We start from the raw sequence: 24,540 nt of genomic DNA, 5'->3' as shown, positions 1-24,540 counted from the left end.
ATGTCTAGAAAGTTGCATGAAATTAATGGAAACCCCTTAAAAAGGTGAAATAATTCACCATGGTATGGAATGACCTTAGGAGACTAACTACAATGATCTTGCAAACCACTGTGAGAAACCAGGCAAGGGGAACTTGTCTATACAATTAGCAAATGATTCAGCTAAATGCATATGAAACTAAATCATATATAAACAACTTTATGCTATGAAACTACATCAACGTCTATACTTCCAGTAGGATACTCATTCATCTTTGTCATTGCGAATGCTTATGTTCGAAACACCTCGATATTGTTCCCTTTACCATGAATTTGTGTCGACAGAGTCACAGTTTCACTTTTTATTTCTTTCAGCATTGGTGCCTTTCAGTCGATAGACCGAGCATGCCAGCCCTTGCCCCATCATTGTAATAGTAAAAGGTATGCATATTTAATAATTTATAGCTTTCCTTTATCTTTGTTGTTCATATTGGTCACCTAAAAGGGTTGTGTTGTGACCTGAAACTATAGTTTGCACTTGTTTATTCAGTCTTCTATCTTCTGACCATTTGGAAGAAATAGGAAAAATATCACTTGACAAACTTTTTGACAAATATTATTTAATGTATGCATGTGCACATACATATACAAGCCACATACACTATAAACCATTTGACAAACTTTTCATGTAACATATTTCATAAATCGTTATGTTGGTGTAGGAATTTGGCTTAGTAGGTGATGCGATGGGTTGAAGAGAATGGATGACCGTAATTTATAGTGTAGAGATGAAAAAGAGGTTATGTAAAGGAAAAATGAAAGAGTGGTTAGTTAATTGGATTCATAATATATGCATTTAATTAAATACGTTATGGAATCTTAAAGGCCCTAAGAAACTAATTATATCTCATCATTTATGATGATCTGCATTTAATTTAATTTAAGTTAAGACTCATTAAATGAGACTTTGAGATAAATCAAATAAACAAAATAATTAAAGTTGAATTATCAAATTTGAGAGGGGTAAAAGGGGCAATCAAAAGTTTTAGCACCCCAGTCCTCTTTTATATATAGTGTAGATGTAGATTAAAGATTGATTTGTTAATATTATTGATAGATTAGGGGTTGGGTTCCCTGCATTACTCTCTTTTGGTTTTCGCATTTATTCCTCAAATCGTCTTCTTCAAATTCCACCTTCTATTCGAATGTCCTGTACAAGCTCTCTTTTATACATTAAGTTCATATGTATAGCAACCTAACACATTTCTCTATATTGATTATATATTTACAGAAGAGTACTTACATTGTGATGTCTCATGCTTGATATTCGCGAATTACTGCATCAGTGAGGGATTACAACCATCATCATGTCCTTTCTATAAATCATCTGTTAAAACACTTTTTACTAACAACATTATATAGTAAATATATTTTGATGTACTGTTCTTAACGCATCATAATCTGCATATGCACCCTGCTAGGTTGTTGAGTTGCACAAAATCCATACATCATCGAAGATATGCCCCTTAATATAGTTGGTTTAGGAAAAGAATTCATGCTGTTGACTTGAAAAAATTATTGTGTAAATGCTTTGTTATTGTCATCTAACTTGTTCTTTCTTTTTCTAATTGCTTATCCATATGCACTTTTAGCTCATGAACATAGTTGTTATTTCTTTTTGTAATATTGCCTATTGCCTTACTTGTATGTGTTTGTAGTTTCCAAATCCTTCGACACCTTTAAGGTCGTAGCTAGAACTTTATCCACAATTATTCTCCTTGCACACACGCACAGGCACAGACACACACACACACTCACCTACATTTGGGTCCCATCAAGACTTGACTTTCTTGTTGTCTTCCTTATAATAAGAATAATTATAATTAATCTCTCTCCTTATAATAAGAATATTGACTCTAAATCTTGAAAACACATATATAATGCATAAAATTCTAATTAGGCTACAACAAAGGACATTGTTAACAATTAATTGAAATTATTAATTTGTTCCTTATATTAATTGATTATAAAAAATAAATTAATAAGTGTTAGGTACAGATACTTTTGCGATGTGATGATTCTATCAGTCTCCTTGATGCCCAAGCAGGGAGCTACTCGCTATTGTGTTAATAACGAAAGAAGCTAAAGCTATATCGGTGTCTTGGCTAAGAATTGGGAAGGACTTTTATATCTTCTTTTAGAAAGGTAGCAAAAAATTATATCAATCATCACATTCGATAATATCGGGATACTTATAAGAGAAATAATATACATTTAAACTCAAAAACCACAACCAAATATTATAATCCCAACTTCAAAGCATGATCATAATCAATGCAGTCAGTTCTCTAGATATAATGACATCAAGAGTGAAAATGACACTTACAAACTATCCAATGAGTTGCCATTTGTTGAACCGTTGCGTAATTGCACAATTACTAGTTATATTGAAAACATCAAATTCAAAATTTCAATATATGTTAGTGAGAGGTTATTTCTCCATGGATTTGCCATCGGTTATGCAATTTAATTTTCACAATATTACGAGAAAAATTAAGTATTATCTTAAACAAATAGATTATGCATATGTGTTAACTAGGTTACCAGACACTTCATTTTTAGTTTCGTATCGGTGTCAGACACATGTAGGACATGGATTTGTCGCGGCTACGCTATGGACACATGTTGTTTAAAGCAAAACCTGATTTCCCAATTTCTTACCCTAAACTAGTCTCTTTGGTATATCGAGCTCAAAACCAATAAGTTCTTGAATCTAGAAACCGAAACCCCTTATCTAAAGGCTTGAAAAATACTCCTCGTATCCCATGTGATCAAAACTAAACTTTTGCTGTTAAGATTTAATTCTTAGTTTGATTTAACTTGATTCTTAATTGTTATAAATAGTAAAACAAACATACAAATGTTATAGGTGTTTCTATCAATATTTGATCTTTTATAAATATTATACATGTATGTATGTATGTGTGTTTGTATGTAGGTGTTTATGTATGTATATATCCGTGTCACCGTATCCTGCCTTTTACAAACTTGCTATGTTCAGTGTCCGTGTCCACACTCGCACTCGTATTTGTGCAACTTAGTGTATTAGATATATTTTTGACTATTCTAGAATATAAAATCTAAAGATAGAAAGGAAAATAAGACTTACAAGAGTCCCAATGCGCTAATTGCAAACTATTCTCTCACCAAAAGAGAAAAAGACCTGATGTTTTTCTCCCTGTCTTTAGCGCCATCCCTAGAAATTATCTATTTATCTTCACATGCTGTTGTTCTTGTCGCCTACTTTTGGATTAACAAGAATTCAATTCAACGTGGAAATTGGTTTGCATATGATCACACATTATTATTTCTCAATTATATTAAATATTTTCTAACTCAAATTCAAGGCTTGAAAACTTATATCTTGTGGGCCCCACTCCACATCATGGAATTATTTAGCTTCAATCTATATTGTTTGGTTATGGGTAGGGGTACGGATAAAGGCAAGGGTGTAGGTTTGGGACACGATAAATTTGTAAAGGTAGCGTAGGGGGACATGACTACATGAATATTTATATACTTGCATAGTATGTATTGGAATTAATAATTTATATGAGAACAATGATGAGAATTAAATTTCTTATAACATCTTATGTTTCTTTCATTATATGGATTATAAATTGGAAAATCATTAGTTTTAAACTAGACATCCTAATGACCCTTCAAAATTATAATTCAGAATCTGATCTATGTCCAACAACTTTCAAGAAGTGGATGTGTAGTGCAAGATTTAAGTTCAAAAAATGTATGACAATGTATTTAAATTAAAATATGTATTATATAATTGGGTACAGGGTCGAATAAATGTATGCCTATATTCAAGAAATGTCCAAGGAGTTTGGATTTGTGTACGAGTATGAGTATGATACAAGTACGGCTTCAAATTAAAAGTACTCAGGTGAATAGGATTTATCTAAGTCTTGACATGAAAACCAAGCTTCAACCTAACATCACAGTTCCTGTGGGATTATTAAGTTACGAAGGTGCAAGACGTGAGCACCGGATTAAGTTCAACATTGTGGACCGGGGGTAGGGTATTTGCCCCAAATCCCTTGGCTTTGCCGCTATTTAGTTATCCCAGATACTGTAGGGGTACGTAATCCACGTAATATAGAATACACAAGTGATTGGACACATACAACTTCTTTAACTGCATTGTAAATCAGAATCCAAAGAAAGTGTTGGTAGAATGTTTTAGAGTTGTTGAAGATGCGTACCCTGCAAATTTGAATAGCTAAATATCTATACTAGTATATAATGTACGAAGTGAGGGTAGATATATTGTAGATGAGTGGTGGACAAACTCCTTATAGAAGGATGTTTGAGGGTAAATTGTAGTTTTACATTAATATTGTAAAGTTAAGTATATAGGGAATGGCAAGACCTTTTGTCTTTTCCTATTTGTTCCCTCTCTTCCTCCATCCACTCAATCTACTTACTAAAGTTATAAAAATTGAAGTTATTTTCAATATCAAATTCAATGCTTTACATTACTAGAATTATTATAAAATATTAAAAAAATTTAAAACCTAGAAGGGGAAAAATCCTCATTCTCTAATATATAGTATGTTGAGACTTCAAGTAATAGTTTGTGTGGAGCCCTCCTTAGGAATAAAATAAGTAAAATTTGCATAAACAAATATTAAGACGAGGCGCATTAAAATTTTCCTCATAGTGTTAGAGTAGCGGTGACCACCAGAATAATTAAAGAGAATGAGCTATAGCTTATAGGACAAAAGGATTAATTTTTCAAAATTTATCTCATTGTCACATATATTCTTTCATTTTTGCATATAAGGTTTAGAAAAAAAATAAATTTTAATGTTTCTCTCACGTGCATCTACACGTGCCATGATTCTAGTTTGGGCATAATCCACAAAAGCCATCATATTGCTCCTCCACAAGACATAAACTGCAGAAATTACTTGTTTGACTGCTCCGTCCGAAGATTAGTTTTCTAATAATTAGACATGACATTAGAAGCACATATATAAATAAAATTATGAAGGGTGGTGTTGTCATTATGAGTCTATTGTTTGAAAAATGTCATATTCTAACAAAAATTAACAGTGTGCTTATCTACTGAATCTAACAAAAATTAATAGTGTGCTTATCTACTCCAGTTAACAGATTTATCCATTAGTCGTTCTTACTCGTACTTTGTGATTATCGTAGGTTTTTGAAAATTTCCTTAGCATATCTTAACATTTTGATCCCTGATAATTGTTTCTGTTGCAGAAAGACTTTATCTCTTCAAATTTGGGCAGAAAGTGTTGTGCAAAAAATCCGCAACCTTTTACAAGTGCAACCTGTGCTAGTATTAGCTACAAAAGCAACCATTTTTGGAGCTGGAACCTCGATACATGGTGCACTAAGGTTAATTCTTGTAAACTTGCATATTAATTCCCTGACACATTAACTGGTGTACATGATAACATATTCTCTTTAAGTTTATCCAGAATATATATAATTGTTAGATAAATCAATCTTAGCTCTATAGAACAAAAAGTTCTCGCAGTTTTTGGGTTTTGGGCACTCTGGCTTGCTTGTAGAAACTTTAGACGTAGGACAAACAAATACATATGAAGGTTTAGAAAACGAAATTGGACACCTTTATGTTTGCTTCTATGGTCTATATCAGGCATACAAAATATTGTTATGTCTCCTTCCAAAATGGATGGATGGATGAAAAAATAAACAAATAAATAAATAATTGGAGATAGATTGACTTGGTAAATGAGAATATGATAACGTCTTACTCTTAACCCTTATATCTGGCCTTTTTAAGCATATACTATTCTGTACAAGAAATCTTATCATCTTTTACTGTTTGGATTTTTTTTCCTATCATAAGAGAATTTTTTGAAGCTGCATGAGTTTACAATTCAATTACTTAGGAGATGTTTTTTCTATTAAAAGAGGTTACTAGGCAATGTTCGATCATCAAATTAGAAGGATAGGAAGTTCGCTCTATATGGCTGAAGTTGATGGAATTAGCTTATTTGAAAGTAAATATCTAACATCTTTTAGTAATTGTCCTTATATATAATAGTATTTAATAGTTCTTTAAAGTGGTGAGAATAAACTATTGAGTCTACTATATCTTAAAGTGGTGAGCGGATAACTATAGCATGTGTGTTATAATATATATAATATATATATAAATATATATATATATATATATATATATATATATATATAGGAATAAGTCTTCTTTCACGAAAACGGCCTGATTTTTTTCTTTTCCAAAAATCGACTGTTTATTTTTTAAATTTATCAAAATCGACCGGTTTGATGATTAGCAGGTTAATCACCTATCCCTAAATAGATCGGGGTGCCAACCCCCGACTATTAGGAGGGTGTTAAACCGCTATTACAAGGGTGTATTAGCAGGTAATCATATCCTAAATAGTCCGGCCGTTGGCACCCCCACTATTTAGCGATAGTGAAATTACCTGCTAATCACAAAACCCGGGTCGATTCTTGATAAAAAAAACAGTCGATTTTAGAAAAAAAAAAATCAGCGCGGTTTTGAAAAATTGTTCTATATATATATTTATATATATAGTCATATTAATATAATATATATATATATATTATATGAGGAAAAATGGAGCGAAAGCTTCGGCTAGCCGAAGTAGTCTAAGTTTACTTATTAGTGATGTGGAGTAAGGAGAACATTTGGATCTGTTCAGAATGAGAGTGAGAAGTGTTTGAAGGTATTTTTCGCTTCTTGAAAAGTGCAACGGGCCCATTAATATCTCCTCACTCATAACTCTCACCGTCCCCTCTCCCCTTAGATCTGGGTTCAAGACCCCGACCACAAGGCCCGCCGCTACCAAGAACCCGAGCATGTAGTTCCAAACCGGCTTCATATTCTCCCTCTCCTCGTGCCGCTCTCCCCCTTGCAATCATCCACAGCATCCGCCCACCGCCTGCTGTTGATGCCTCTGCCTCTCCTTTTCCCCCTCTAACACCGCCTCCCTCACTCCAACCACCCGTCCCTCTCTTTGACCACCCGCCCCTCTCTTTGACCACCCGTCCTTCCCTCTGACGGCTACGAGCTTCGTTCGTCGAGCACTGTCTCCCCGGTAAGGCCCCGTTCATCACTGCCTCTCTTACCCACACCGCAATCTCTTGCCATGGCACCACAGTCACAACATCCCAGCTAGTAGAGACACCACTGGCTAACCCCACTAGCACAATCATTCGTGTATTGAACTACCGTCACCTCGAATAGCCTGGATCTGCCATTCGCCAGCGCCTAATTATGCAAATCCGGCTCGATGACAACCTCCCTCAATCGCCACTCTGACGACCGCCACTAGCTCCTCTCTCTTACTAGCATTGATACGTCGCTCTCATTTGCCCATCACTAGATCTGTTGCTCTAAAGATCGGGGTTGATGTATTTCTTTAGGATTTGATGAGTGCTTGTTCTTCAATATTTGCGAATTTAATGACCAATATCAGTTCAATGTGTTCGGGATTAAATTGATTGAAACTTTGAACGTCATTTTGTGAGAGTTCGATTTATGTTGTATGTGAATTTGACTATAAGTATTTTTGTTGGGAAAATTTGTCATATATGAATTTAATCATTTTTAAGTTGGTTGCTTAATATGGTGAATGCATTTTGGCAAAATAGGGAAATGTAAGTAAAATTTGTATATTACGAATGTTTGGCAATAAGGAGGAATATTTTTATACGTATCGTGTTGAATTGGCTATGATTATGAAGCTTATTACGAAAGTTGGTAGTTTGTTGTGAAAAGAAAGAGGAGTGTTTAGTATTAGTATAACTCTTGTTTGACAACATGTTATTTTCTTTTTTGACCTTTAATTATCTTTCCAATTGGGTTCCCATATTGCGACAGGTTGAAGATTGTCATTTTTCTCGTTTTACTCACAATCCGCGCTTATAAAAGTAAAGCAAAACATATCCATGAACAAAATAGTGCAAGGTAGTTCATGAAAGTTTCATGTGTCAAAGAAGACAATTGCAATGGATATGAGAACTTCAATTCTACCACAATATCTATATAACTTCAAATACCGATAACCAATATACAATGTACTCCATCAATTAATCTATAGACCACATACACCAATAACTCTAATAATCAAAATAGAACATAATCCAAGCAATTAGTCTATATAACCACAACATGCAATACTTTGATGCTAACAACTACATGACCATGACAACCAATATTAATATTAACAAGTCCATATAAGAAACCAATAACACCGTACAACATTAAACTAACAATGAAACCACACAACTACAACTCCACTAACATTAGTAAGTCTATACAACTTACTCACAATTGAAAACCCAACGCCCAATAATAACATCAATAAGTTCATACAAATTCCAAGTTCACTTACATCAACAAGTCTTACAACCACATCTCACCAATAATGAAACCGAACGACAACATTAACAATTATTCCATATGAGCAAATAGCACCATCTACTCCAAGAACTGTACAACTACATAATCCTTTTGTAAACTACATCTTGCTCTTGCGGCCTAAAATGCTCTTGCAAACCACCTCCTTTTCTTCTTCTAGATGATAGAAAAAAGAAATTAATTAGTGATATTTCAAAATAATGAAGCTAATGAATAGTATATGAGAAAAGTGAATTATATATGAGAAATATATGAATAAATGTGAATAAATAAAGAGACTAAGTTGAATTTACCAATAATTGACAATCCGTTCTATAGTGATCCAATTGTTGACAATTACCACATCTTAGTTGTTTCATCTCCTTTTGTTCTTTCGATTCTTCAAAGCCGGTTTTAATCCTAGTTGAATTTTTAGGATGCCCCTTTGGCTTCATGGGGTCGAGGGGATCACGAAACATAATATTCTCACCATCTTTCAACACAATCACGTGAGTATTTGAATCAAATTGGTTCCCCACTTGAGCATCTAGAGTTTGAACCATCTTGTGCTGTGCTTCGTCCTTCGGTTTTGCAATGAAGTTTGCTAATTGTTGCTCTTGCTTAGAAAGAAGATCATTCGAGTCCGCCACCATATCAAGTACTTTAAAATTTCCCAGTAAAGCTCATTATCTTATAATACTTCAATGATATGTGTTATCTTCATTTTGTTACAACTTCATAGTATTAACAAAGCCCAAGTACTTATACATTGCATCTATTTTCCATCTATGCAAGCTATACTTATCGGGAATAGAAGTCACTTGGTTGAACTATAATATATTTAAAATATACTCACAAAGCATCCCTTCGGTGTTTCATGAACAAGCGCATAGAGCTTGGAGCTCACTATTTTTTTTATAGATTACTTCTTTCCAATTCTCTCTTTTTTTTGGAATATTTGCCAATCAAATATATAACTTTCAACTCTTCCTTCGACACTTCTTCATGATGTAATGACATTAGATCACCAAACTCCTTTTAAAACGTCTTCAAAATCACCCTAGCGTATGTATTTTCAACTTGCTCTTCAATCAGATTTGAGAAGCGTATTCAAAGTCATGAAGTATTCATGAGATTTCGGTGCACGACGAGATGCCACTGTCTTATAATATTAACCCACGAACTCAACAAGTCTAGTGTTTGCATTGAGAAAGCCATAAAAAAAAGGCATTGATACTTTTCACTTTTTTGGTTTGTTATCATTCCCACCCAGGAAGCAGTCTTTTAAGTTTGCATTCACCTAATTTCATGCAAGCTATACATTCTTGTTATTCAAGTATCTTCATTTTCATTTATGTCGAATTTAATCTTCATGACTTACAAAGATCCTTGCATCTCAACCCTGTTTTAACTCTTTAACTTCATTTGTTGCTTAGCAATATGCTTTTTTATCATGCCAAGAACAAAAGCGATGATGAGTATTTGACAGCATGCTCTTGGTAGTTTTTCTCATCTGTGCATCCTGATCAATTATGATAATAGTTGATGCGACCCCATGCATACACTTAAGCCATTGAGAAAACAACCACTCGAAGAATTCATGTCGTTCATCGGCAAACAATGCACAATTGAAGAGGGTGGACTAGTGGTGGTGGTTTACTCTAAATGAAGCAAAACACGAACCCAAGTGATTAGTCTTGTCAAACATCACCATATCTCCAAGACTTAAATAAGTAGCTCTAGCTCTACCGTCGGCCTGAAACACACTTCTCAGTGTACTAAGATGATCGACCTCTTTAGTAAAATAGAAATCTGGATCCTATTGTTCTTATCTTGGAAATGTCTAATAATATTTTAAACATTCATAGGCAGTGTTATTTCATCTTGTTTTTCTGATATTGTTAACCATCTATTGCGTGGTGACGTGTTCAACATATTGTCCTTGATATCCAACATTAAGCACATTTTTAATATTAGAAGGCTTCATTCCCTCTTCATGCAACATCTCAATGAAAGCTCATGCAAGTCCTTGATTGATGTCATTGCTTATGAGAATAATGATGAACTACTTTATTAGGGCTGTTAAAGGATGAAGATGCTCAGAATTCAACTTAGTGACCGTTCAAGTTCTGGAAGAAGCGAGCCTAATCTTCATTTTCGCACCAAAACAAACTCTAGTTTCCAGACGACAGTTGATAATCAATCCAGTTGCCTTTTCCGTCGGCATTCTCTTTCTCCTTTGTTGCATGCGTAAGTCCTGGAAAGAATCTCCCTTGAACCCTTCTTTGATTTTTCTAAAGTGTATTCGTGAATTCCAAACCCAATGTTCTTTGCATACGAATTGTAGTAGTTGTATGCATCTTTGTCTGTTGGAAACTGCTTCCCTCAAATAGGGTAACATCATCACTGATTTCAATATCCTTCTTTGGACAATTCTGTAACATTAAATCATTATACGAATTTGTTAGCTGTCAATTTAAAAATGAATGCAAATCTCTTCCACAAGCAAAAAAATAATGGAATAAGAGGTAACAATGAGAAATTGTAAATTGCTTATGATTTCGAATCAAATAAGTAAACCAACTTTGTGAGAATTGATAACGTGGACATTATGTTATAGGTAATCTTTTTATGAATATGAAAACAAAGATAATAATTTTGAGATTATAAAGGTGTGAAGTGAAGAGTGAGAAGCAATTGTGAAACATTGTGCTTAGGTTCTAAGTTCTTTATGCTACCATTTTTACAGTATATTATGTCTTGAGTCGTGGGTGATTTGACATTCTGGTTATATAAGCATGCCGTCAGCTATACACTAAATATGTATTTTTGTATTTATTACAACTATTGTTTGATCATACTATGTCTTGGGTTAACAGGTTAGTGAAACGACTTAATGTACATGCTCTGAACTGTTCATTGTTGTTACATTCATACAGGTTAGTGAAACAACTTAATGTACATGCTCTGAACTGTTCATTGTTGTTACATTCATAAACATCACTCTGAAGTAGTTCTGATTGTTTTAGTTTTGGTTTCTTAATCACATCAGTAATCACTCAAATCTTTAGAAAACTGAGTTCATAGGGTTCTGGTTTAGGATGGATTTCAGGACTTGGTTCTTGGTTACCTTTTCAATAACAGATTTTATTATCACAAATTGTTGCTCGCTTGAGGATGCAGTCTCCAAGAGGTTGACCGTTGACCCTATAAGAAGAAGAGGCTTCTATTAGGGATATTGCGGGAGGGTGACAACAATGGATTAATCATAAGCTGATGTAAAATTGAATAGTTCTTAATACAAAATTGAATAAACTATGTTGTTTTCATATGCTTATTTCATGTGGGATTAAATAATGTCTTTGGGAATGCTAAATAACCTCAACAAATTTCAATTAAAGGATCAACAATTGTGTTTAAGTGCAATGCATGTACACCTATACTAGTGTGTGTATAGAAATTTTGAAATTAGTAATTATACATTAGATCAATATTCCTACAATTAGAAACTTGTGATTCCACTCAATTTTCTACAATTATTAAATAGAAAACAACTGTACATAAAGAAGAGGAAAAAAAGCAACATGATGATTTTTACTCATGCATCTCTTTGATTCAGTACCTTAAAAATAATAGATTCAAGATTGTAAAGAAATATTTAAAAAACATTTAAATTAAAAAAAATCCCAAAATTGAATTTTCAGTTGACTATAAAATTGCATAAAGAGAGAGAGAGAGAGAGAAATCCCAAAATTGAATTTTCAGTTGACTATAAAATTGCAGAGAGAGAGAGAGAGAGATATCTTGTATATTGACCATAAAAAATAACAGTATTTTTCAATAGTCTTCATTGTATAACAAAGAAAAGCCTAAAAAGCCCTAAGTCTTAATAACTTACTATTGTTCTATCTAGAATTTTTTCTAATGCTCTAACTCTACCACCAATCGCTAAAGAGCTGAAACGGAGGTGGACAAAACATCGTTGGAGCTAGGATTTAAAGAAGAAAGTTTGGGTTCGATAACTCTGAAACGAAGATGAATAAGTGACAAAGAGATTGGGTATCTTCAGAGAGATGGGGATGCGATTGAGATTTTTGAAAGTTTAAGTTGTGTTTGTTGGTTTATCGGGTTCAAAAAACTCGTTTTTGAATTCGATAACCAAATAAACCCTAATTACAAGTCTACCACGAACCATGGGCGTACCCATATCTGAACTGGGTCGGATACGAGTACAATAGCTTGGGACAAGTACTCAAGTATTATAGCTATTGACTAGTATAATTGGCTAAAGAATTTCAATTATCTATTAGATAGGTTAATAATACCATCCCTATTATTCAATAAAAAATATGGTTCCTTTTATTAAGCACAGTTCAATATGGTTTACTAACACGATAGGTGCATCCTAGCTCCTACACCAAAATAATCGGCTTTAATCAACAACCTGTGATTTGCCAATTTGAATTTCCTGTTAGAGCAGGTTCATATCTTTATTCTAATAGTTAATATAAAACCAAAAAAATGTTCTTTTAATTAGGGACAAAATGGCAAACTCCCCATTAAAGTATTGTTGAACTCCCAACTTGTCCCCTAAAATATCAAATTGCATATTCCCCCTTATATTTTGTTTGCTTGCCCAATGTTGTCCTTTTATGAAGCCATAATTTTAAACAACCCCCTGAAAAAAATAAAAATTTGAAGAAAACACCTTAAAAAAATAAAAATATTACAAAAACTACTTGAAAATTTTGAAAATTATAATTAGCCCCATGAAAATAATAAATCACAAACAGTTAATGTAAAATTAAAATTTGCAAAAATTACCCAAAAGTTTTGAAAGTACAATAAACAGCTTGAAAGAAAAAATTTACAAACAGCCCTCTGAAAAATTGAAAAATACAAATGGGTCCTAAACTTTAAAATTTGCAAAAAACACCCTATTTGGAATTTTCTAGGGTGTTTTTGTAAATTTGGAATTTTAAAGGTTTTTAAATATCAGATTTTCAAAGGTTTTTATAATTTTTTTGGATATTTTTTTATAATTTCCACTTTTTAGTTGTCAGTTGTAATTGTTGAAATTTTGGAGTTATTTTTTAAATTTCAGTGATAACTCCCGGAGAAAATGATATTCCATGTTTAGTATTTGACGGTGGCTTCACAAAATAATTGCATTGGGCAAGCAAACATAGTATAAAAGGGAAATTAGTCAAACTCATACTTTAGGATGCAAGGTGGGAGTTCAACAATTAAGGGGAGTTAGTCATTTTGTCCTTTAATTAGACATGATTCAGTTTTGTTCATCAAACTTTGTCTATGGTTCTTACACAATTTTGGGTTCTTAAACCGGGCACTAGGTGGGCAATTCAGATAGAACCTATTCAACAAGCAAGTATGGTCTGTTTGTAAATGCTTCTACAGTTCTACTAATTGTATGGAGCACTCTGAACTTTACCATGGCTCTTGTTCATGGATTTTGACACCAAATCAGTATTGACACCAATACTGAAAAGCAGATAGATAAGTGCTGAAGTTCATTAAATTAATAGAGCTTGTCTCACTTCACTTCACGCTTTGCTCTCCATCACATATGTTTGCATATATACTCCCTTGTTCTACTTGCTTTAAGCAAATCATTTCTTAGATTTCCGGAGTTCAGAAGATAAATGGTTCCAAAATTTCCTAACTAAATCTTTCTCATATTTGCGTATCCTTGCTTGTTTGCATATCTTAGCATATATGATTGCATCTGGTTTCACCAGATCACCTGCATTTGTATGAAACTTATCTTGATTATTCATATGGTTTATGGATCTTGAGAATCTTGTCTACTTAGGTTACAAATTTGCAATATCATCTGTATGCCTGCTTTGCTTTTATCTAATAGACCTATAGAAGCTATTGTTCTGTTTTTGCATCCTGTGTCATCCTGTTCATATTCACACTGCAGATGATCACACCATCGCCATGGTTCTCTCTGAAACCCCTCATCGTAAAAAATGTCTCTTGTGTTCCAAAATTTCCATGTGTTCTGCTTCATTGGCTGCTAGCTACTATGAATGAACTGATATTTATGGAGTTATGACATGTTGAAATGCATGCCCTTAAGCACACTCCTGGTGTAGAACTTATGAGGCATGAGGCTCATACTCATTTGTGACAAGTGTATGCCTCATGGATATATGTGCCTCAAGGTATTTTAGCTCAAAAATCCTTGGAACCATGCCATTTTAATCACTGTTCGAACGATTTTACATGTTTTTATCAGGATTTGTAAAATTTGTGACCAGAAATGAATTAAATTATGATGTTGTGTGAGATAGACTAATAGTACTGCATTCTAGTTCATTGGTCAATACCTACTATGAATCAACCGATATTTCTGGAGTTACGGCATGTTGAATGTATGCCCTTAAGCGCACTACTGATGTAAAAGACTTAATATGAGGCATGAGTCGCATGCTCGTTTATGCCTTATAGTTGAAGTTTATTCCTTATGGACATACGTGCCTCAAGGAATTCTAGCTGAAAAATCCTTAAAGCATGCCACTCTAAATCATTGTTTGAAGAACCGTAGATTTTTTTTTTAAAAATTAAGATTTTGTAGAATCTGTGGCTAGAAATGAATTAAATGATAATGTTGTGTGATAGACTGATAGCACTGCATTCTGTTTCATTGGCCTACCTACTATGAATGAACCGATATTTCTGGAGTTATTACATGTTGAATGTACACCCTTACGCACACTCCTGATGTAAACGACTCACTATGAGGCATGAGTCGCATGCTTATTGGTGCCTCATAGTTGAAGTTTATCCCTCATTGATGTACGTGCCTCAAGGCATTTTAGCTCAAAAATCCTTGGAACCATGCGATACTAAATCACTGTTCGGACAACCTTATATTTTTTTAATTAAGATTTTGTAGAATTTGTGGCTAGAAATGAATTAAATGATAATGTTGTGTGTGTGATAGGGCTCTTGGAAAGTGGTCTTCTGAGGACACGGGAAACTTGAAAACTTCAAGAAGGGAAGGGGAGAAGCCTTTATATCGTGATTTCATGCCTTCAGCATGGCAGGTTCTTTCTCATTTTTCTTACTATTCAGTTCATGTAAGGCACTTCTTTCTACATATTCTTAAATAAACCTGAAAAGTTTCATGGAGATCCTATATTTATCTAGTGAGTGCAAATTCATCCGTGTGATGGCATCATGGTTTTAATATTGGTTATCAGAAATATATCGGATGGCCAAAATTCATGTTGGATCCTGGTTATGAGGGATATATCGGGGATTAGTAAAAATTATAGTCGTTTTGATGGTGAGCATATATAATATAATGTCCTAAATGTAATCTAATCACATCTAATGAAATATCGAGAGAGGTCGTTGACAGAGGTCTTCGAGTGAGAGATTTGCGAGCAATTTGGGGAGAGAATTGTGGAGGCATAGAGAATTAGGATTACACGATAAACGGATGTAAAATAGAATAGGATAGCACGGTTTTTATATAGTGGATGCTGGTTGGTATGGAAAAAGAGGGTTTTTGCCTCCAATCACGAACTGGTTCGCTTAGAATGTAAATAGTAGAAAATTGGGCGATTTTTAATCCACGGGAAATCGGATGTTATATCGGATTTACACCAATATAAGGGGGCAAATTGGCCAAAAATGATATGCGATAAATTTTTGTAAAAATCATATCAGCCATGGCCCAAACCCTATTTATAGGTGATAAATCGATAAAATTAGTCTATTTCTAAAACACTAGATGACATATGTTGTTAATCTAGGTTTCTGTTGCATTTGCTAGTTGTTTTGGTTTTATTTGACTAATATTGTCATTGAAAAAGCTCAGCACCTCTAGATTTCTTGGAAAACATGCAGAAAAGGTCTTACTTCTTCACCTTTTCATTTTTAGCCATAGTTGATTAAAATTGGTTATGGCGGTAAATTTTTGGAGATTGATGTCATGTGGGTTCTTGTTGTCACATTTTTTTTTTCATCCAGTCAGTTGTACCTCTACATCAACAATGACTAGTAACAAATTGTTAATGTTTTTGCAGTCACTTGTGACTCACAGGGTACACGTGGGAGTTTCAGGTTTGCCACTGAACTCCTTGCTGTGACATCCAACAGTTAGGAATGTTAACATTCTGAAAAGAGATCCTTATGCGCTGCTTGTAAATGAAATTTTTGCAGATAAGAACCAGGGAAGATGCCCTACTTACACGTCTGAATGGGTTCAGCCTCCACTCCCTACTGTAGACGAATTTACTGTTAATGATGTAAGGCGTTTGTCCTTTGTTTAAGGATACCATGACTGTACTACTGTATTCTCGACTTCTCTCACTTTCTTTTTCATATTATTTCAGAATGGTATCTTTATGATATCATAAAACTATTCAGAGAATCTATATGCTTCTCTTGTTTTTGTGCCACTTTCTTGCTTTCGTCAAGGTTGGGGGTATTTCAGCTTTCACTGGTTGAGTATGTTATTCTTCCTTATCTCCTTTATTCTTCCACAGTAAAACACTTTATATAAGTAACTCTTTCTTTTAATTCATTTTTCAGTATATTAAATTAGCAAGTAGTGGTTGGAGGCCACTGGGCCTTACTATTCATATACATGTTTTTGCATCCCGGACAGTGATTTTGTTTTTGCTCATTTTTATCGCTTGGTGATTTTTCTAGGATTTGATCTAGAATCCAACATAGATATTTGTTCGCAGTGGAGACTATGGTAATCATTTGCTCTGCTGCCTTAGTGTAGCTGCTTGCTGAGCTATGTATTAGAAATTTTACAATTTCATCAAGTTGGCTGGGGTTCTTCCACGGGTTAGATAAGTTGGTAGATAATTATTAAGCATTCTGCCTAAGTTTTTACTTCAGAATGGCTTGAAAATTTATTTTTTTCCTTTTGGAAAATATTATTTAAATCTTCATTTACTCAGGGATATCTATGCCTTAGTGCCAACGCTTGGCAACATGACAACATCCAATTATGCCAGCTAAGATGGAACTAAAATATTTAGATTGAGAGGGTGTCCTTTCCGTCTTGTAGCTCAGCTTAGATGCGATCGCTTGAACAGCAATATCGATGATCATGTAGTTGACAGCTTGGACACTAAAGCCAAGGAGTTTCTTTTTATCAAGTTGATTAGACAATGTTAACAGCATAAAAGGGTTTAAATGCTTCTTCCCTCAACCTCTGAGAGGCTGAATCTATTCGGTCTTCTTTGACTAGCAGTGAAGTTTACCCTATCCATGGATATACTATGTATCTAGTTCTTCCAAGTGAGCATATAGCGTGGTATGTCATCTTTCTAATGGTTACTGAAAGACAGTACTTCTTAAGAGCAGATGATACATGCAGCAAATGTCTTACTATAGTTGCAATAGAATGATATATCTTACTCAGTTTTCTCCCATTATTTGATTTTATGACACTCATTTATACATATGATAGTGAAATGATTTCTGAATTTCTTTTTATCTTGTCTTCTGCTCCCTCTCATCTTTAGACCTCAATGACTTTATCATAACCCCAATATTTAGCCCGAATATTTAGCTCTAATCTTAGGTGGTGGAGGCATCCCCATGACCTAATCATCCTTCCCCTCTCTTTCATTCCTCTTGGCTGTGGTGGCTGTAAGATGTTCATGGTTGGGGTTTGAATTTGAAGGAGAGAATAAGGAAAAAAGGGATCTTGGTTTCTTGAAGGGAGGGAGGATCTTGGCCTTGACCTTGACCTTGCTGGTGGATGAGAAGACAAAGAAGGGGAGGGAAGAGAGCAGTGGTGGTCGAAAGGAAGTTGAAAGGGAGAAGAATAAGAGGAAGAAGATGGCTTAAGTTAAAAGGAGCGTATGGCTGACAGAGGGTGTGATTTTTTGCAGAAATATCCTCGATAATTTGGTATTACAATAGATTGGTTAGAAAACGGGAATAATTCATTTTTTTACTCTGGTGAAGTATTTGGTGAAGTCACTGAAAGAGGAAAGGCTTTCAAAACTTTATTAACAAACATATCATAGTTATTTGTATGAGGTAATGTTTGTGGCTAGTTATTTGAACAAAGAAAAGTTAACGATTTTTTCAGAACACGATCATGCTTGTCTACTGAAATGTAGCCATATTTTCTATAGTAAACTAAAAGTTGAAATTTTTTGATAGTTTAAACGAGTGCTGAACATGCATGCCTAAATTATAGTGGAGTACCATGCCACCATTTGTAATTTTGTTTACGTTCCCATGGTTCTAGCTCCTGAGTGGGCTTTGTGTTGATTGTCAGATCACAGTTGTGTTTTATAAGAAAATAGACAGTCAAGCTAGCGGAAACAGTAAGTCAAAGATGCTTTAACAGAGCCAGCAACTCTAGACAGTTTGGATCAGATTAGTTTCTTTGAAAAGTTTGTGTCAAGTGGATGTGTGCGTTCACAAATTAAAATTTAATGTCAACCTATTGCCAATCATAAATATCTAGGAAATATCTTTCTATCCTGTGAGGTTCCATTCAAAAGTTTAGAGTTATGGTCCACAACAACCGATAAGCACAATCTTTAGATGTGGTCTAATTCCAAAAGGTGAAATGTATTAGATGCATCGAGATCTATAACAATCATGTAATCACTTTCTCTAACGTATGGCGAGACCAATGAATCATCAGGAAATAGTTGATGATAATGACGTACCTAATTCCTCAAAACTTTAAAAGCAAGATAATTAATCATTTATTCTATGTTTGTTACTTTGTAATAGCTTGGATTTATGAATCCAAGCATGGTAGGTGGAGATCAACTTGTGATTAACATGCACACAAATTCCCTAATCATGATTTCCTAGCACTGCAGCAGTATTCTCTTCTATTTTCATGCTACTGCACAAGGTTTTTGTGATTGCAGGCACATGTTTGTGGAGAATAGGGATCAATCCTACCTACTTTTCCTTTATCAACTCCCGAATTGAGCTGATTATGATCTTCATCCTCTAATTTTGCTTCTCAAATATTCATGTGTTCATAGTTTCCATCAACATATTAGTATTAAGCGTTGATGTCTTATTCCTACTTTGTTCCCCACCATCACAATCTAAGATATGCCCATTTAAAAAACAGAGAAAGTCCAAATTTACCAGCCTTGAGGCCAATGTTTTAAATATCGGATATCGGGGAAATATCGGATAGCCAAAATTCATATCGGATTGCCGATATCGGGGAAATATCGGAGATATGTGGTAAATATCGGAATGCCATAATGAATGTTTGCATACATAGTATAATGCATTAAAATGTAATCTCAACATATGTAATGAAATTTAAGCATACAAAATATGAATAATATATGTTTAGGATCACTAATCAACCTTCTAAAACAAACAAAAGCGCAAAGCAACATTGCAACATTCGATCTGCTTTTTTTAGGGCAAAATGTCATTTGATATAATGGGGAAATCTTGATATCTCACCCAAAAATTCCAAACACGGTATATTATTTTGCAACAAGCTATATAAAAAGATATATTGGTCCACATATCGGTTAATATATCGGCCATATCGGAGATTTATCACTCAAAATAGCCAAAAAGCGATAAAGGATATTTAAAGACCATATCGGTTGCGGCAAGCCCTGTAAAAGGATATATCGGGGGATATATCGGACCATGTCGGGGATATTTAAAACAATGCTTGAGGCCCTCATGTTGTCAGATAAGTTTAGTGGGAACTATTAGTAGTCCCTGTCTCAGGCAAAGATCTTTTTCTTTCTACCAACTTCCTAATTAAGTCTACATGACATTTTATCAGTTATCTCTAAAACCTGTTTAAATATTTATCCACCTTTATTATACACCCATTGCAATTCTGAAGCATTTAAATGAGCCATTTATGCTATTGAAATTAAGTGATAACAACAATATTTTTGTATGCTTAAGACAATTATACTCCATTTTACTGGCACAAGTTGCAATTTATCCTGATAATAGTAGAGTCACTGGTCCTGATATTTTATAGGCACTGAACTTTCAGAGAAACTATTATTGTTTGACTAGTATACAATTTTTTTTAAAAAAAATTTAAATCTCTTTTTAAAGTTCCTTTTGCATCCGTACGTACTGGGTACATTACAGGATCATGACATACCATCGAAGGAAAAACTAGAGTGGACATTTACAGGATAGGACAAGATGACCATGTCAACAATTTTCTATATTTTTAGTCATTATTTTTGCATATAGAGTAGAAAGGCAGAGAGAAGCTCTAGGGAAATTTTAGATTGTAAAATTGAATCTACAAGCTTATTGACGTAGTACGATCTATCAAGTTCTAGGGAAAGTGATTAAACAAACTAATATGCAAAGTAAATGCAAACTCACACTAAAATTGCTATGAAAAATAACTTTAAATATCAAACTATAATAAACTAACAACTAATAGTAATAAATAATGCAAAAACTATAGCAAATAAGGAATGCATTCGGGATAAACTTGAGGTGTGAAACATCGAGCACAATCCTCAAATCCTAATTGAGTACTTAACATTTGAGTCGAATTCCTATTAGCTAGATCCTGCGAAATGATATCAAAATAAAAGGGTCAGTTCAATATAAGATAAATGATGTAACAATTTTAATTAACCATACTATAAGTCTATAAGCAATCTAATTAAATGGGAATAAGGGCTTAGATCTTAGTTTTGTAGTTCTCTGTGCCATGGAATTCTGTAGGGATCAAATCTGTGAAGGAGAGGTTGCAACGTCGAGAACACTTGATAGTTCAGGGGAACTGTTCACCCAAGGCTTAAAAGGCACAATTGGAATCACTCCCGAAATATCTTTGATTAATAATTCTTATTAAAAATTTACTAACAATTACATAAAAGTTCCTCCCTTTTATAGAGATCCAAATAAACAGAAGATAACTCAAATCTTATCTAAAAACATGTAAATGCTTATCTCTAAACAAATCAAATCAAAATAATCTCAATTCTGTTAATAACCTTATTCTTATCCTAACAATAACCAAGTAAAATCTGAATTATCTCAAACCAAAAAAAATCTGACGATATCTCAATGAGATTTATGTTGCCAAGTCCCTCTAGAATAGAATCGGGTATATTGATCCCTATCACTTATCGAGAGGATGTTCTGTTTGATTTACACCTTTGTTTGTCAGGAAGAGTTAAGGTGTAGGTATTGTGAATCCTTCGAAGTGCATTAAGCTGGAATCTTATTTCCCACTGAGTTATGCGATTTCGTACGGGGAGGTGGAAAACAAGTCTAGGATTTTTCTTAGAAATAGGGTCTGAACTTTGCATACACATGTTCCAAAGACTTAGAAATAGGGTCTGAACTTTGCATACACATGTTCAAAAGAATGTAACTATTGAGGTCCTACACTTTAATTCATTTCCATTTTGTTGTGTTTGAAATTATAATAACCTCAACTTTAGGTGAACTCTTATTGCCAGAAACACCCTTGGCTATTTGGATAAAAGCATTCAGGATGATGTGTACCAGTCAGAAACATGGAGTCCAGATTGTAGAAGATGCTTGCAATCATAAGAAAGATAAAGAGATAAAAAAAGAAAGAAAGAAACAAGCCATTTAGTCTATAGATATTAGGCTTGCGTAAGAATGAAAAAAATAAAAGGGTGTTTAGAGGAAAATTCTTTGTGGAGCAAGTTTAGAATCCCTTATTAGTTCGTATGAGAATCTGACAATGAATTCAGATTCAAGCCAACTTACTAAATCATCAACCTGCTGAAAATTGGACATTTGCACTGGTATTTGTCAAAATTTTCTTTTGTATAACCATCTTCAAGGGCGCTTCTGTTGAGAAGCCCATTGCGTGGTGGAGTCTGATGTTAATTTACATGTGATAGTTTCTTTCAAATGAAATCTATGAAGGTGGCTTTCTCCAATTTGATATGTATGCTTCTCATAATTTACTGATTAAAAACAAAGTCAAGCTACAAAATTTTTAACTAGAAATAGTAGTTAATAGTATTCTGATTTTTTTTCAAAATGCTTGTGGGTGTGTTGACCTTCTGTGAGATCTATATAACATGGCTGCCAACCATTAAATTCCCTCTCAATTTTATATCCCTATCAATAAAATTTTTATTGTGCATCTTACGGAAGTGACTCATTCATGATAGCTACTTCAATCATTTGAGAATTTTACTTTCTTGCCATTCTGCTTTATGCACTCAGGACTATTTAGCTTTTCATGACTGATGATGCCTATTTTGATCTATGCAATTCTGAACAGGTGTATTATAGTGGCACTGATACAATCATGCAGAACACGGTGCATTATTGACACTTTCTTCCCTGTTGTAAGTTAATATTTCTCACGCAATGCCTTCATCTCTTATCTAATCATGTATTTTGTTGTCCTCATTGTTGCTGTTCTTGGTTTGCAGCCGTTCTTTCTTTAAGGAGTCTCGGTTTGTTTCCAACCGGCATCTGGTCTGAATTTGCTTCTTAATATACAAGATAACATTTCTCTTTTGTACTCTTCTTATAGGGTTAAGTTACTTACGCGTGTAAATTAAAGAATGCCATCTGCAGTTCAGAAAGTCTGGATCAAATTAATATAATAAATGCATCACGTTGATAACACTAGCATTCTTGATTCCTGGTTATATTTCTCCCTTGTTTAAAGTCAATGCTAAGCTTTTGTCATTTTTGACTAATGCAATTCTTCTAAATGTCTTGTTGCTAATAGAGGTGGGATATAATTTCAGATTATGGGTGTTGAGTGAGGTTATGATCTAAGCTGTAGGTAGATCACTTTCGATGCTCTTTATAGTTATTTTCTCCCGTTATTTTTCAAAGTCAATGCTAATTTTTATACTTGAGAACAAGTAATAATGCTTCCAAATTTCTTCTTGCTAATGCTAGTATAATAATGGGTTTGGAATGAATCTCTATGTTCCCAATTGTTACTTGTACGGTATTCAATTGACCTAATAATCTGGAAATAAATGACTACAAGAAAGGAATCTTCTCATGCATATGTTATTATTGCGTATATAATGAATTTGGATTCTCTTCGCTACGAAAAAAAAGCAAAAGCAATGGAGAGATTCTCACTTTTGATCATAATTATTCATTATTTAGTAGATGAATGCGATTACTTTTAAATCTAATATTCACTGTATCTTCATTAATTGTATTCATTCTTAAGTTGTACCCACAGAAAAAAATATTACTACCCATTAGAAAATTAGCGATTACAATTATATAATAATTCCTCTATTATTTTTTTTTGATAGTGGAGGATGTGAATCCGTACACAACGGCGGAGACTTTCAATGTTCCTTAAAACTGTTATTGGCGTTTCTCTCATCCACACAGATTCAATGAATCTTTTGCCGAAAAGTCAAAGTCGCATGGGAATCTTGATGAATCCCAATCACATAAAAATCTCGAATCATTATCTCCTTCACATGTCCGGAGTGACCTTTCACGGGCTTATTTTAATACACGTATTCCTTCAAATTTTAACATGGAGAGCATAAACAACAGTTCCTACTTAGGAAGAGTTTATTTACAAAATAATCATATAGAGAGTTATCAATAGAAAATCATATAGAGACGAAGCTAGCGGATTGCAATAATACAAATCTCAAAGCTTGTAATCGTACCGATTACACTTGTATTAAAGTACAGTTGCAGTGATACGATACTGTTGAGCCGTGCTATTCTGAAACGTGCTAATAGTAATTATATATTTGTTTTGATAATATTGCTTATTGACTGACTTGATTCAGAGCTTAATTAAAATAAATAAAATACGGGTCATAATCTCAGTCACCCTCGGCATCGTTTTATGCAGAGGGTGATTCTATCCCTTTTTATAGCATTTAAAATTAAGAAAAGCTGGCGAGTTGCAAATTTTGACCTCGCTATTTTTCCATGTCTCCATTTCGAAAAAGGCTAAGCCTTTAACGCCCCAGACGACCTCATCTCTTGGATTCAACAATGGGAAAAAGAAGAAGAAGAAGAAAAGTCTACTCTGGGATGAACGACCTTTCAAAGTCTTCTCCTGGATTCAACAATAAAAAAAAAGAAAAAAAAAGAGAGAAGAGATAAAAAAACTCTTCTCTG

General features: G+C 33.9%; 1 protein-coding gene across 8 annotated transcripts in view; it reads left to right on the top strand.

The window, feature by feature from the left end:
• Nucleotides 1-23,049, top strand: part of LOC109851602 (DNA repair protein XRCC2 homolog) — a 28,334-nt gene extending 5,285 nt beyond the window's left edge. Inside the window, exons 5-14 of one of the 8 annotated variants that reach the window (XR_002249918.1) lie at nucleotides 354-419; nucleotides 5,277-5,414; nucleotides 10,522-10,683; nucleotides 11,313-11,372; nucleotides 15,407-15,509; nucleotides 16,497-16,533; nucleotides 16,633-16,718; nucleotides 16,806-16,920; nucleotides 22,697-22,763; nucleotides 22,851-23,049. Coding sequence is in view for 6 of the 8 variants with exons in the window: in XM_020421831.1 (XP_020277420.1) it covers nucleotides 354-419; nucleotides 5,277-5,414; nucleotides 10,522-10,683; nucleotides 11,313-11,372; nucleotides 15,407-15,509; nucleotides 16,497-16,533; nucleotides 16,633-16,718; nucleotides 22,697-22,747 (703 nt within the window). In the remaining 2 variants the exon portion in view is untranslated. Of the gene's footprint in view, nucleotides 1-353; nucleotides 420-5,276; nucleotides 5,415-10,521; nucleotides 10,684-11,312; nucleotides 11,373-15,406; nucleotides 15,510-16,496; nucleotides 16,534-16,632; nucleotides 16,719-16,805; nucleotides 16,921-22,696; nucleotides 22,768-22,850 lie in introns of those variants that run through there. The other 7 variants (XR_002249919.1, XM_020421831.1, XM_020421832.1 and 4 more) reach the window with 7 other exon arrangements.

This window comes from Asparagus officinalis, chromosome 8, assembly GCF_001876935.1.
Source record: "Asparagus officinalis chromosome 8, Aspof.V1, whole genome shotgun sequence".
Classification (NCBI taxonomy): Eukaryota; Viridiplantae; Streptophyta; class Magnoliopsida; order Asparagales; family Asparagaceae; genus Asparagus; species Asparagus officinalis.
The sequence above is the reverse complement of the archived record's forward strand: the minus strand, read 5'-3'. Positions and strand labels throughout refer to the sequence as shown.